General features: G+C 37.0%; 1 protein-coding gene across 6 annotated transcripts in view; it reads left to right on the top strand.

The window, feature by feature from the left end:
- KATNAL1 (katanin catalytic subunit A1 like 1) overlaps positions 1-14,938 on the top strand; it is a 119,505-nt gene that overhangs the window by 98,467 nt on the left and 6,100 nt on the right. For all 6 annotated transcript variants that reach the window (XM_082700977.1, XM_082700972.1, XM_082700973.1 and 3 more), the window contains exon 9: positions 510-644. In XM_082700977.1, the coding sequence (XP_082557103.1) occupies positions 510-644 (135 nt within the window). The remainder of the gene's footprint in view (positions 1-509; positions 645-14,938) is intronic.

Here is a 14,938-nt window from a genome sequence, read left to right as displayed (position 1 = left end):
TTATTTTTTCCAAGTCACTTAGAAGTATGAAGGGTAAAATTATTGCAGTATGTCCTGCCATATTATGATTGTATGCTAGTACATTAGCAAATGTGAACCTTCTTCTGTTCTTCCTTCTTGAGAAAATAAATTAGACTAACAACTAAAATAAAAATTTTTTGAGGGACTTCATGATTTGGAAAAGGAATAAAACAGCATGATCCTCCCATGCCTTTTTTTTTTTTTTTTTTTTTTTCAGAGCAACTATACACTCATTTTCTTACAGGAAAAAAAAAGGTTTTTCTTACTGGATTAGACTCCCGTAATAGATTATATGAATTCTATTATCTCCTTGTTTATAGTCATCTGTTGATGTGTCTGGTTCTGCCACCATACAGAGGTCAGAAGGACTGCATTATTTTCATCATTGAGCATATGACAAAGCCTCTGGCAGATGTTTAAAAATGTTGAATGAGAGAATAAAGGACTGTAAAAAAAAAAATGCCTTCTTTCCCCTTTATTGTGTATAGGAGTTGGAGGAGCTTTAGAGAATGATGATCCTTCCAAAATGGTTATGGTATTGGCTGCTACTAATTTCCCATGGGACATTGATGAAGCTCTGAGAAGGAGACTAGAAAAAAGGATATATATACCTCTCCCAACAGGTATGATGCCTTCCTTTTACTATATCTATATGTTGGGTTTTTTCTTTTACTTCCTGTTACCTTTTTCTGTTTCTGTAAGTTTTTAATCCTTTGGCATTATTAAATCCTTTTAATTAAATTTAATTAAATTCTTTTAATCCTTTGGCATGCTTAAAGTTTATGGCATCACAAAACAATTTGTAGTAGATCAGAAGAGAGGCCACAGTAGTACTCCACTGAAGTTCCTTACATTTCAGAGCAGTTCTTCCATTCAGAGCAGTATTCATGTTAATAAGTTTGATAGGATGTCTAAAGTTTTACTTTTATATTTAAAGTCCTCAATTTTTTTTTTTTTTTGAATCAGAAAGTGAACACAAGCCTGGGGGGAAGTGGCAGGCTGAGGGAGAAGCAGGCTTCCTGCTGAGCAAGGAGCCGGATGTGAGACTTGATCCCAGGACCTTAGGATCATGACCTGAGCTGAGGGCAGCCGCTTAACTGGCTGAACCACCCAGGGGTCCCATAAAGTCCTCATTGAATCTTAAGTGACTAAAAATAAAGATCTCTTGGGATTTTCTTAAAAATACACTGCTTTGAAAAATATAACTTCATCCTATCGATGATTTGAACTTTTCATAAGTGACTACTTTTCTTTTCATATTGAAATAAAATATACATGGAATTGAATGGATAACCATTAAGTGTGTAATTTGGTGAGTTTTGACAAGTGAATATCCCTGTTTAATCAATACCTTACTCAAGATGTAAGATATTCTGACCCAAGGAAGTTTCTATGTGCCTCCTACCAGTTAATTCAAACCCTCAATAAGTATTACCTTTCCTGATTTTTATCACATAGTTTTACCTATTATTAAATTTCATATAAATGGAATCATAACATTTGTACTCTCGTGTGTCTGTTACTTTCACTCAACATAATGTTTTGAGACTCATCCATATGGTTACATGATTGGTAGTTTATTCTTGATAGGATTATGTTACGATTTATTTCTTTTTTGATGTACATTGGAGTTATTTCTAGTTTGGGGCTATTATGAATGAAGCTATAAATATTCTTGTACAAATCTTTTTATGGATGAATGTTTTCTATTCTTTTGGGTAATATGGCTAAGAATAGAATGAGTGGGTCCTTGGGTACCCAAAGTGTTTTCCTAAATGGTTGTACCATTTTACACTTTCACCATAAACAAATGAGAATTCCAGTATTTTCATATCTTTGCCAACACTTGGTATAGTCAATACTACTAAGTCTGAAATACTATCTCATTATGTCTTTAAATTGCATTTCGCTGGTGACTGATGGTGTGGAGTGCCTTTTTGTGTACCTCTTGGTCATTGGTATATCTTTTGTGCAATGTCTTTTCAGGTCCTTTGCTCAGTTTTCAATTGGTTTATTAATGCTGTATAATTCTTCATCAGGTACATGCATTGTGACTATTTTCCTCCAGTTTGGTTTGCCTTTCAATTTTCTTTATGAAGTCTATTGATAAGCAAAAGTTTTAATTTTGGTGATGTTCTCTTGTCAAGTTTTTCTTTTATGTATAGCACTTCTAGTGTCTTAGGAAATCTTTGCTTACCCCAAATGGCAAAGGTTTTCTCCTGTTTTTCTTGTAGAAGCTATAGTTAAATCTATGATCCATCTTGAAGTAATTTTGTGTATGTAGTATCAGAGATTGAACTTCATTTTTTTCCATATATATATATACACACATACACGTATATATATATATAGAGAGAGAGAGAGAGGGAGAGTTGTTCGAGCACTACTTGTTAAAAGGAGTTTTCTTTTTCCATTGAGTTATTTTGGCACCTTTGTTGAAAATTATTTTGCTGTGTATGTGTGTGTTCTATTTCTCAGTTCTCTGTTCTGTTCCATTGATTTTAAAAAAGTATAGGGCTATCTAATCAGGTTATCTATTTTTTTCTTCCTCTTTTTTTTTCCCCCTCAAGATTTTTCATTTGTTTATTTGGCAGAGAGACAGTGAGAGAGGGAACACAAGCAGGTGGAGTGGGGGGTGGGAGAGGGAGAAGCAGGCTTCCCACTGAGCAGGGACCTGATGCAGGGCTCAATCCCAGAACCCTGGGGTCATGACCTGAGCCTAAGGCAGATGCTCAATGACTGAGCCGCCCAAGGCACCCCTATTTTTTCTTTTCTTTTCTTTTTTTTTTAAGATTTATTTATTTGATTTAGAGAGAGAGACAGACAGAGCAGGGGTAGGAGGGGCAGAGGGAGACAGAAACTCCAAGCGGACTCCCTGCTGAGTGCAGAGCCTGATGTGTAGTTCAGTTTCATGACCCTGAGATCAGGACCTGAGCCAAAACCAAGAGTTGGGTACTTAACCAACTGCACTGTCCAGGTGCCACTCTGTTTTTCCTTAAGTAAGCTTTGTCTTTCAAAGAATTTGTCCATTTCTTCTAAGTTTCAAATTGGGATTTGACCTAATAGAAACATACAAGCGGACTAAAGGGTTTATGTGAGGCTGTTGATTTCCTGTCTGGTTCTGGAGCCTGAAGTCCATAGTGAGGGCAATCAGGAAGAAAGATGAAGTGGTGGAAACAAGGACAAATTATTTAACCTGTGGGGATGAGCTGGAACCCCATGAAGATAGACTGGAACTCATATTGGGCTTCTGAGACTCCCAACGTTGAGGATTGAGGTGTCCAATTATAACAGCATTAAATATACACATGGCTAAGGAGTCAAAAAAGTTGAAGGAGGAAATCTGGCAGAACCTTCTCCATACTGGCAGTCTAAGCCAGAAGATAAGTGACAGTATGCTTGAGCTGCAAATGCACTTCATGTGCTGAACTTTCTGAGTTGATTCATTTCTGCTGTTCAAATTTCACCCATAATGACATGTGGTCCACACTGAACCTGAGCTATGCCATGTGAATGCTGGGAAGTGAAATTACAGCTTAAGTTGACATACTACAAATCTACATACTTTATTTTCTTCTTCTCTATAGAATCTACAGTAAAGCCTCTGTTTTATTCCTAAAATTGGTCATTTGTATTTTATCTCTATTATTCTTGATCATCTTCCTAGAGATTTGTCAATATTATTAATCTTTTCAAAAACCCAGTTTTTTGCTTTGTAATTTTTCTGTTGCCTATTTCTTTCTTTCTTTTTTTTTTTTTTAAGATTTTATTTATTATTTGACAGAGCAAGAGAGCACAAGCTGGGGTAGTAGTAGAAGGCAAGGGAGAAACAGGCTCTCCTCTGAGCAGGGAGCCCCATGTGGGGTTTAATCCCAGGACCCTGGGATCATGACCTGAGCTGAAGGCAGAGGCTTAAACATCTGAGCCTCTCAGGTGCCCCATCTGTTGCCTATTTCATTGACATTTTTTTCTCTTATTTTTATTATTTCTCTGTTATACTTTGAGTATAATCTTTCCTTTTTCTGAAGTTAGAAGCTTATACTATTGATTTTAAAGCTTTCTTCTTCTTTTTTTAAATATAAACATCTAAAGCTGTAAATTTCTCTTTATGCACTGCTTTGGCTTTATCCCATAGATTTTGCTATAGCATAATTTCTTTACTATTCAATTAGAAATCTAATTTTCCTTTTTTAAATTTCTAACTTAATTCCATTCTAGTCAGGGACTACTCTGTAGAATGTCAGTTTTTAAATTTTATTGAATTTATTATTCAGCATATAGTCTTTTTTGGTGCATGTTTATTCTGTACTTGTTGATTATAATATTCTATAGTTGTTGGTCAGATCAAGTTCGTGTGATAGTATTCAAATCTTTCAGATTTTTACTTATTTTTTTTTTTTCTGTTGTTCTTTTTTTTAACCAATTACAGAGAGTGGGTTGTTAAACTCTTCAGGTATTATTGTGAATTTGTTTATTGTTTTCTTTAATTCTGTCAGTGTTTGCTTTATGCATTTTGAAGTTCATTAGGTACATAAAGTTACTGGTATATCTTCTTTGTCCTTCTACCATTATGAAATGTCTTTATCTCTGGTTAGACTCTTTGACTTGATGTTTACTTTTGATGTTACCATAGCCTCACCATCTTTCTTTTGCTTATCGTTTGCTTTATATATCTGCTTTCTTCCTTGAGTTTTCACCCTGTCCTTAAATTTGCAGTGCAGTTCTTGTAGATAGCATATAATTGGGTCTGGCTATTTATCCGTTTATTTCTTCTTTTTAGTTGGCATATTTAGTCCATTTAAATACAATGTAATCATTGATATGGGGGTGTTTAAATGTGCCATCTTGTTATTTTCCCTTTTGTTTCTCTGTACCTCTTTTCCTAATTTCTTTTGATAATTCACTATTTTTTAGTATCCACTTTAGTATCCACTTTAATTCCTTTAATGAATTTTTACCCATACCTTTTTTTTTTTTAACAGTTGATCTAGGAATTAACAGTATGCATCTGTAACTTTTCACAGTTGACTTAAAGTGTACTATTTCATGTAAAATATAAGAACTGTTTGCCACCTCCCACCAAGCCTTTGTGCTATTTTGTCATGTGTTTTATACCTACATTCATATAGATCCCACAATATAATGAGATTTAAATTGTCAGTTTAAACTTCAACCAAGAGGGCACAAAAAAGTAGTGTTTTCTGTTTGCCTACATATTTAATACCCGCACCGTTCTGTTTTTCTATCTTAAGGTCCAGATTTCCATCTGGGTTCATCTCCCATTTTTCTAGAAGAGTTCCTTTAATATTTCTTCTAGTTAAGATCTGCCAGCATCAAGTTCAGTTTTTGTTATATGAAGTGTCTTTCTTTCACCCTTTTTTCTGAAGGATATTTTTAATAAATCCAGGTTAGAAAAAGCTTTTTGTTTCGTTTTTTCTTTCATTACTTATAAAGATGTCACTTTGTCATCTGGCCTCCACTGGTTTCTGATGAGAGGTCCACTGTCATTCACACCATTGTATGTAATGTATCTCTTCCTTTCTAGCTATTGTTTTTTAAAATCAACTTCATTGAAAAATGATTTATCTATAGTAAGCTTTATCCACTTAAAATTTGCTGATTTTGACATACAAGCCATGAAACCATACCACAGTCAGAATGCAGGATATATCTTTCATCCTGAAATGATTTCTTGTGTCCCTTTGCAGCCCATTCTTCTTTGGGGCATTCTTTGGGACTGTTATAAATCTGCTGTCAACATTCATGTTCAATTCTTTGTGTGAACATATGTTTTCAGTTCTCCTGGATAAATACCTAGGAGTCAGATAACTGGGTCATGTAGTAGTATATGTTTATAGAAAGTAGGTTGGAATTTTTTTGAGTGGTTGTCCTCTCCGGGGTTTTTTTTGTTTCTTTGTTTTGTTTTTGTTTTAGGCAGGGAGGGGCAGAAGGAGAAAGAGAGAGAATCTTAAGCACACTCCACAGCCATCGCAGAGCCCAGTGAGGGGCTGAGATCATGACCTAAGCTGAAATCAAGAGTTGGATGGTTCATTGACTGAGCCACCAGGCACCCCATCTCTGTGGTTGTTAAGATATTCTGTTTATCTTTTTGTCTTCAGCAGTTTTACTATGATGTACTCTGTAAAATTTTCCTTTTTTATTTATCCTGCACGTATGTTGGACTTTTGATATTGTTGCACAGGTCACTGGACTCTATTACATTTTTTTCAGTCTTTTTTCTAATTCTTCAGGTTGGGTAATTTCTGTTCATTTATCTTCATGTTCATTGACACTTTCTTCTGCCATTTCTTAATCTACTTTTAATCTCAACCAATGTATTTTTCATTTCAAACATATTTTGCAAATCTAGCTATTTAATTTGGCTATTTAATATAGTTTCTGTTGCTTTGCTGGGATTCCCCAGCTCTTTATCCGTTTTGTCTATCTTTTCCTGTAATTCTTGGAGATTTTTCCTATCAAAAGTTGGAGCTTAGTTCCCCTCCCCCTGACAATGTACTGGACTTAGTGATTTGTTTCTAAGGAATAGAATATGGGAGAATGATGCTATAAGTGACTTCTGAGGCTAAATCATAAAAAGGATAGTTCCTGCCTGGCTCTCCCTCTCTTAGATTACATGCTTTTGAGGAAGCCAGCTGCCATACCATGAGGACAAATAGCCTATGGAGAAGCCCAGATGGGAAGAAACGAAAGTCTCCCACTAGCAGCCAATGGAACCAACTTACCTGTTACGTGAGTTATATACTTTTGGAGGACTGTAGGCCTAACTTGTACATTGACTAAAATTTCATGACAGACCCTGCATTAGTCAGGGTTCTCCAGAGAAACAGAACTCGTAGAGCATGTATATAGAGACAAATTTATTTGAATGGATTAGCTCATGAAATTACAGAGACTGGCAGGTCTAAAATCTGCAGGGTAGGCTGGCAGGCTGGAGACCCAGGGAGGCATTGGTGTCACAATGCAAGTCCAAGGGTCCTCTTTGGGCAGGATTCCCTCTTGTTCTGGGCAGACCTGGCTTTCGTTCTGCTTTGGCCTTCAGCTGATCAGATGAGGCCTCCCACATTATGGAGAGCTGTCTGCTTTACTGAGTCTATGGATTTAAATATTAATCTCATACAAAAACATTCCTATAGAAACATCTAGAATAATGTTTGATCAAATGTATGGGTACTGTGGCCCAGCCAAGTTCACATAAAATTAGCCATCATAGACCCTAAGTGAGAGCGTTCTAGCTAAGCTTCTCCCAAATTCCCGATGCACACAGTAACAATGAAGATGATAAATTATTATGTTAAGCCAATAAGTTTTAGTGTAATAACTTATTCAGAAATAAATAATTGATATATGACTTTATAGTTTATTTCAGCTGATTCTTAAATCTGGAACATCAATTTCTATTGGCTGCTTTTTCATTTTCTTAATTATGGATCACATTTTTCTGTTTCTTGATGAGTCCAGTAGTTTTTATTATATGCTGCACATTGTAGGCAGTCTGGATTATGTTGTTTTCCTTTGAAAGGTATTGAATTTTGTTCTGTCAGGCACTCGTATTATTGGTAGAACTTAAGAAAAAGCTACTTTACAGTTATTTGCTGTCTGTTGGCTAATGCATGAAAACAGTTGCCTCTTTTGTTTTATGTGTTTACCGAAGAAAGTCTGGTACCAGTTTTTTGTGATGGCCAGAAATGGAAGCCTTACCTGTGACTTTTTTTCTTTTTTTAAAGATGTTTCTTTATTTGACAGAGAGAGCACAAGCAGGGGGAGCAGCAGAGGGAGAGGGAGCAGGCTCCCCAGTGAGCAGGGAGCCCGATGCAGGTCTCTATCCCAGGGTCATGAGATCATGACCTGAGACGAAGGCAGATACTCAACCAACTGAGCCCCCCAAAGACCCCAAAACTTAATTTTTAAAACATATTCCTTAGTCACTTTCATGACTATATCTCAAGGCTCTGTGATAAAATTAATTGGTAGATTTCTAGCTCATAGGTTGTCTTGTATTGTCTTTCCATTAATTCTCAAAATCTCATTACTTGAAAAATGTTATTTTTCTTAAAACAGTGCTGAAATTTTGATTGGCCTTACAATATTAATAAACTTATTTAAAGCAGTAATGAAAGTGATTCAGTTTAGAAGCTTTAAGCTATCCTGGAATATTCTAACCCCCAGAAGCAGCTCCTTATTGCCTGGCTTGCTTTCATATTAGCCACATGAAGGTTTGAAATTTGAGTAGTTTGTTACCACTTCTGATTTAATGTTTCTTTCCTTTCTTTTGTTTCCCCTCCTTTTTTTCTTCCTTGTTTTCTAAACCAAATATCTGTATTCTGTCTGGTATATATCTATGAAATCGGTTTTAATTTTACTACTGTGTACAATGATTATAAATAAGAAATTAATACTAATGGGGGAAAATAAAAGTTTTACTACTTGAACTTACATCATTTAAACTTTGGTATTGTGAACTTTAATTCACCATAACAGGGAGGGAAAAAAGTAACTGGAAAAATAGTCGATGATAGCAGTTTAATAAACTGCTGAGGAGAGCTTAGGTATTGGAGGGAAAGACATGCTTTGTGATACAAAGGTAGGAATTTAGCTTTCTTTGAAATATTGGAGAAGAAAACAGATTTGGCTGACTGAAGGGCTTTCTTCTAAACTTGTTTTCCCTTATGAAAACATTATGTCCATTATAGGTAATCACTTTTGGGTGCTTCTCTTTGCTCATTATTAGTCTGAAGGTGTGTACCTTGTGACCATGGGACTTGAGAAATTGCTTTCTCCTAATGTGTATCCAAACAGGTTATCATAATTAGAACTCCACTCTGTCTAGCTTTTTCTTTCATCTGTATTAGTTCAATAGGTATTTATCTAGCTCTCTACTGTTAGGCACTTATTAGGCACTGTAGGAATATAAGTGATGTACAAGCCTTGTCCTTAGATAGCTCCGGGTGCAGTTAGTTGGAAGGTAGGCATACACTTAACCTAACTGTAGGGAAAACAGTGTCATTTGATCTTAGTGTTCTCCATGGTACTTTTTCTTTTCAAGTTTTTTAATTCAAAATTCCAGTTAGTTTATTCTAGTACAGCATAAATTCCAGTGCAATGTAATACTACTTTCAGGTGTCCAACATAGTGATTCAACACTTACATACAACAGCCAGTGCTCATTACAACAAGTACACTCCTTAATCCCTATCACCTGTTTAACAACCCCCCCACCTGCCCTAGTCCATGGTATTTTGCAGTGGAAAATGAGGAATAATAAATTCTGGCCAAAGTGCTTTTAAGTTAGATTTTCACTAATTTTCAGAGAAAAACAGAAACAAAGGTGTGGTTACTTGAAAATGAATAGACAGCTCACAAGAGCTGGTGCATTTGGTAAGACAGAAGGGTCTGGAATAGATAAAACAATAACCCTCAGAAAAATGAAAGGCCTGAAGGAATGATTTAGAAATCTAGGGTAAAATTAATGGAAAGAAAGATTATATGAAAGTAAAAAAAAAGTTTGAAGGACATTTTATGAACCAAAGCAATCCATGAAAATAAATTTTTAGTTGGAAAAGGAAGGAAGTATAAAAATGAGAATAGATAAAACTAAAGGCACCCCTGATGCCTCAGCCAGAGCTTGTCTTCTGGAGCACTTTCTTCCTTGCGGCCATTCCATGCAGCCTTGGCTGCTCCAGGCGTGGTGGGTTTTCAGATAGTCAGAGTTCATACATACGTAGTAGTTCAGGGCTCCAGATGTTCCACTGGAATAGGTGGTAGGGGCATCCCTTTTTATAACCTAGCCTTAGTAGTGTCACTTCTGCTGTACCCTGGGTTGCAACATTGACAGTCCTACCATTTTCAAGAGACTACCTCTGGGTGGGAGAGTGGCGAGACCACATTGTAGAAGCACGTGTGGGATGAGAGAGACTGTTGCAGCCGTCCTGGTAAATACAATCTGCCATAGTTAACAAATGGCAAAAAAACAGGCGCAGCTAGAGCCTGGCCTCACACTAAGTCTCTTCTTCCTTTATGCATCTAAATTACAGCAGCAGGCTCAGCTTAATGTAGTCCTTTTTCAGCCCCTTTCATTTAATTATATTTTGCTTTTAGAATAACCTCCCTAAATCACTGAAGTGTCATAGAGTCTCTTAGACTCATTTCCTATCACATCAGGGTCAGAGTGCCTTTTTTTTTTTTTCCCCTTTTCTTTGTTTAAGTTGTAGGTCCACACCTTATCCTTCTTAATTGTGTCTATTTGCCTTTCTCAGCCCTCCTTTGTACTTTTCTACTTACTCCCCGCAGCGACTCTGGTATATGCATGCTGCTTCTTACTTCCATGTCCTTATTTATGGTACTCCCATTTCTGATTGTTCTCTCTCTCTTTGCCTCTATTTAAACTTTACTGGGGCCCCTGCCTGGCTCAGTCAGTAGAACATGCGGCTCTTGATCTTGGGGTGTGTGTTTGAGCCCCATCTTGGGCCGTGGAGCTTACTTAAAAAGAAGAAAAAAAAAATCCAGTGGGGTGCCTGGCTGGCTCAGTGAGAAGAGAATATGACCCTTGATCTTGGGGTTGTGAGTTTGAGCCCCACATTGGGTGTAGAGATTACTTAAATAAATACAAATTTAGGAAACGTTTATTGATATTTCAAAGTTGACATTAAAGCATGCTAATTCTGTGAAGGCTTCTTTGGCCTGGCCTGTCTCCCTTATGTCTCCCAGCCGTGTCTCACATGGTCCTTAATAAAAGGGATCTGGGTTTTCTGTGTCTCCCTTTAATCTAGTTTGTTGGCTAACCACTGGTGGTGCTGGCGTGGGGTGGGGAGGCACCGCAATGAACACTTTTTTGAGTGCTGTGGGCCAGTCCTTACATGTATTAACTTATTTAACCCACGCAGCAATCTTATGCAGTAGATTCTCTTCGTATCTTTATCTGACATGTGAGGAAGCTGAGGCACTGAGGGGTTAAGTATCCCACCAGCAAGGCAGAGCAGGGCTGTGAGCCCAGACAGTCTGGCCCCAGAGCACATACCCGCTATCTTCTTCACTGGACTGCCAAGTGTGCTTAAGAAGAATTGTTAATATAAAAAGTGTATAATCCTTTTAACGATGTTTATTTAAATTTAGAATGTGTACTGACTTGGTTATGTGGCATTTGCAGTTCTTTATTAACATATTAATTTCTTGTTAAATCCTTCAACAATATCATTCAGTTTTATAGAGTCGATAAATCCTACTTGGAATCTTCTAACAAACCACTGATACAACCAGAATCACAAGTTATTTTCCCCCAAATTACAGTGACTAGGGAACAGGATGCTTCCTACTAGGCTTCAGTAGCACTACACCCTCACTTTGAGCAGGCTTATGCTCCAAAGTTCATTTAAGGTGACTGACTGGAACTTTGTTTCTGTGGGATAATACATTATATTGAACTTGGTGTTTGAGTTCTTAGGGCAGGCTGCAGTAAAACATTTCGATTTACAAATACGGTGATACTCTTAGCATTAGGACTAAGAGCAAAGTGATATTTGTTTGCTAACATTGATCTATGTGTGGAGCACTATGAAATCGCACTTGGGTTACAATCAGAGTTCTTACTGAGGCATCAGGAGCACAGCCACTTTCTGTAGCAGCAGACCTAGGGGCTTCCTGTCCTCCCCTTGTTTTTCCCACACCCCTCTTGCTGACCATCTGAGTGCAGGACTTCTATGTCTCTATACCATAGTGAACTCTAAGGTGGGCCTGTTGGCTGGGGATGATCAAGGATAAGGAGCTCCCAAGATGAAGGAAATCTAGAGGTAAAGATTTCCGACTCCTACTCTTTCGTTTTTTTCTGGCTATCTCAGATAACCCTGCTTGTTTCTCTTCCCACTGTGGCCTCTCCTTGCATTGCTTTGCTTTGTCTTACTTTGCGTGTGTGAGTGAGAACTATAACTTGTTATAGAACCATGTATTAAAATTTAGTTCATTCTATCCAATAATTGGCAAACAACCATGTAACTACTTTCTAGGACCAGAAATGGAGCATTATCTGACCTCAGAAGCTCCCAGTATATTCTTCCCAGCATCGCTCCCTTCCTGCCCCCTGGTGGTAATCACTGTTAGTCCTTTTTTGGAAATAATTTATTTTTATCTTTTAATTTTTTCACCTAATAATGTATCCCCAAACAAAGTTTTATCTTTTTTAAAACTTAAGTTGAATCACACCAATTGTATTTATCCGTATTTCACTTCTTTTGTTCAAGTACATTTTTAAGATTCATCCATATTATGAAACCTAGGTGCTGTTCATTTTTGTTGCTGTATTATCTATCATTCCATTGTATTGGTCAGTTAGGGCTGCCATTACAGAGTACCACAGACTGGGTGGCTTAAACAACAAAAATTTATTTTCTCAGTCTAGAAGTCCAAGCTCAAGCACGGTGTTGTTTCATTCTAGGGCCTCTTTCCTTGGCTTATAGAAAGTCATTTTCTCCCAGTGTCTTGATGTAGTCGTGTTCTGTATGTGTGTCCTAACCTCCTGCTCTTGTAAAGATATCAGTCAGACTGGATTAGGGCCCACCCATATGACCTCATTTTACATTAATCACCTCTTAAAGGCACTGTCTTCAAATACAGTTACATTCTGAATTATTAGAAGTTAGAACTTAACATAAAACTTCGGGGGGTTGGAGGAGACACAGTTCAGCCTATAATATCCATTATGTCATTATACCATAGTTACCCATCATATTATTTGGTGGACAGTTTAATTGTTTTAATTCTAGGCAATTATGAATAGTACTGCTATGAATATTTTTATACTCATATAATGGCAAAAATGCCTGAGTTTCTTTAGGGAGATGGAGCATTCCATCCATGCAGTGAGTTGCTGGTCATGTTGCATAGCTGGAACAATAAGAGATAAATCCAGTCTGTCTTCCCAGGTGGTTGTTACACACTGTACTCCAGCCAGCAAGATAGAGTTTCCGTTGCTTCACATTTTTCCAAAACCTTAGACTTTTTAATTCATATACCAGTCTCTTGGTGTGCAGTGCTATCTCATTGTGGTTTAATTTTTATTTCCTTCTTTATTAAATAATTTGAATATCTTTTCCTATGGTAGCCATTTGGATTGTAACAAAATCAAATGGCTACTAAAGGAAAAGATACATAACAAATATCTGTTCATATCTTTTGCCCATTTTTCTGTTAGGTGGTCTGACCTTTATATTTGTAGGAGTTCTTTAAATATTCTGGATATAAATACTTTGCAATATATGTTGTAAATATCTTGTCAAACTCCAGCTATTGTGTTTCACTCTGTTTACAGTCTTGGTGAATTGGGGTTCCTAATTTTAATGTGGTACATTTGTCAGTCTTTTCCTTTGTGGGCAGCTTCTTGAATATATATAGAGATATTTATCTATCTATCTTATATATCTTAAGAATATTCATTAATATATTCCTTGTTTTATCTTCTAAAATGTTTGTAATTTTGCATCTTATATATTTTTTTAAAGATTTTTATTTATTTGACAGACAGATCATAAGTAGGCAGAGAGGCAGGCAGAAAGAGAGAGGAGGAGGAGGAGGCAGGCTCCCTACTGAGCAGAGAGCCCGATGTGAGGCTCCATCCCAGGACCCTGAGATCATGACCTGAGCCGAAGGCAGAGGCTTTAACCACTGAGCCACCCAGGTGCCCCTACATCTTATATTTAGAGTAGTAATATATCTGGCACTAATTTTTTTAAAAAAGATTTTTCATTTATTTATTTGACAGAGAGAAAGAGAGAGGGGAAGCACAAGCAGGGGAGTGGGAGAGGGAGAAACAGGCTTCCCACTGAGCAGGGAGCCGGATGTGGGCCTTGATCCCAGGACCCTGGGATCACAACCTGAGCCAAAGCAGACGCTTAACGACTGACCCACCCAGGCGCCCCTGGCACCGATTTTTTATGTATGGTATGAGGCAGGATGCAATTTCATTTTTTTACCCAGTAGGCAGTAGCTGTTCTGGCATTTTCTCCTACTGCTTGAACCACATGTCTTAAATGGCTGCCATAGTATATGCTTTGATCTGCTTCTGGGCCCCCTGTTCTGTATCATCGATCTATTTGTCTATCTCTGCAAGAATAGTACATTGATTTGAATCTTATTACTTTGTAATAAGTCTTAAATCCTGATAGGGCAGTTCCTCCCACCTTATTGTTGTTTTTCCTGTGTGTCTTGGTTAGCCTTGATTCTTTCCATTTCCATAAACATTTTAATATCTGCCTGTTCAGATCCACAAACAGACCTTTTGGGATCTTTACTAGAATGCTTTGAACTCTGTATGATCATCTGGGGAATTGTCAGTGTCAGAAAAGATAAAACAAACTTTGGGGAACTGTTTTAGATTAAAGAATACTAAAGAGATATTATAACTAAATGCAGTGTATGACGGATTTTAAGAAAGTTTCCTGGGGAAAATGGGGACATGTTAATCTGGATTGTGTATTAGATGATTCTAATGTACCAGGGTTGAATTTGCTGGTAAGTATAATAATTGTATGGATATCTTTGTTCTTAGAAGGTACATGCTGAAGAATTTAAGGTGAAGTGTTGCAGTTCCTATAGTTAGCTCTAAATTCAAAAAAAGAGGAGGAGGGAGGAGAGGTGAAGGGATTGATAATGGCAAAATATTGACAAATGATGAGTCTAAATGGAAGGTAAATGGTTGTTGACTAATTTTTTTTTTAACCTGTAGATTTAAGATTTTTCAAAATAAGTTGGGGGAAAATTACATTTCATTTTGCATGTCAGAAAATTAATAGAAAGCCAGATGCAACCTAAGTTTGCATTATCCTAGTGTGCTGTATTAAATAGAAATATGATATTAACACTGATAGTAAGACAGCAAGCATGATTGGTTATTTTAAGTAATTCTGTATTT

The sequence above is a fragment of the Mustela nivalis genome (assembly GCF_964662115.1).
Source record: "Mustela nivalis genome assembly, chromosome: 15".
NCBI lineage: Eukaryota > Metazoa > Chordata > Mammalia > Carnivora > Mustelidae > Mustela > Mustela nivalis.
Note: the sequence above shows the minus strand (reverse complement) of the source record. Positions and strands in the feature narration are given on the sequence as shown.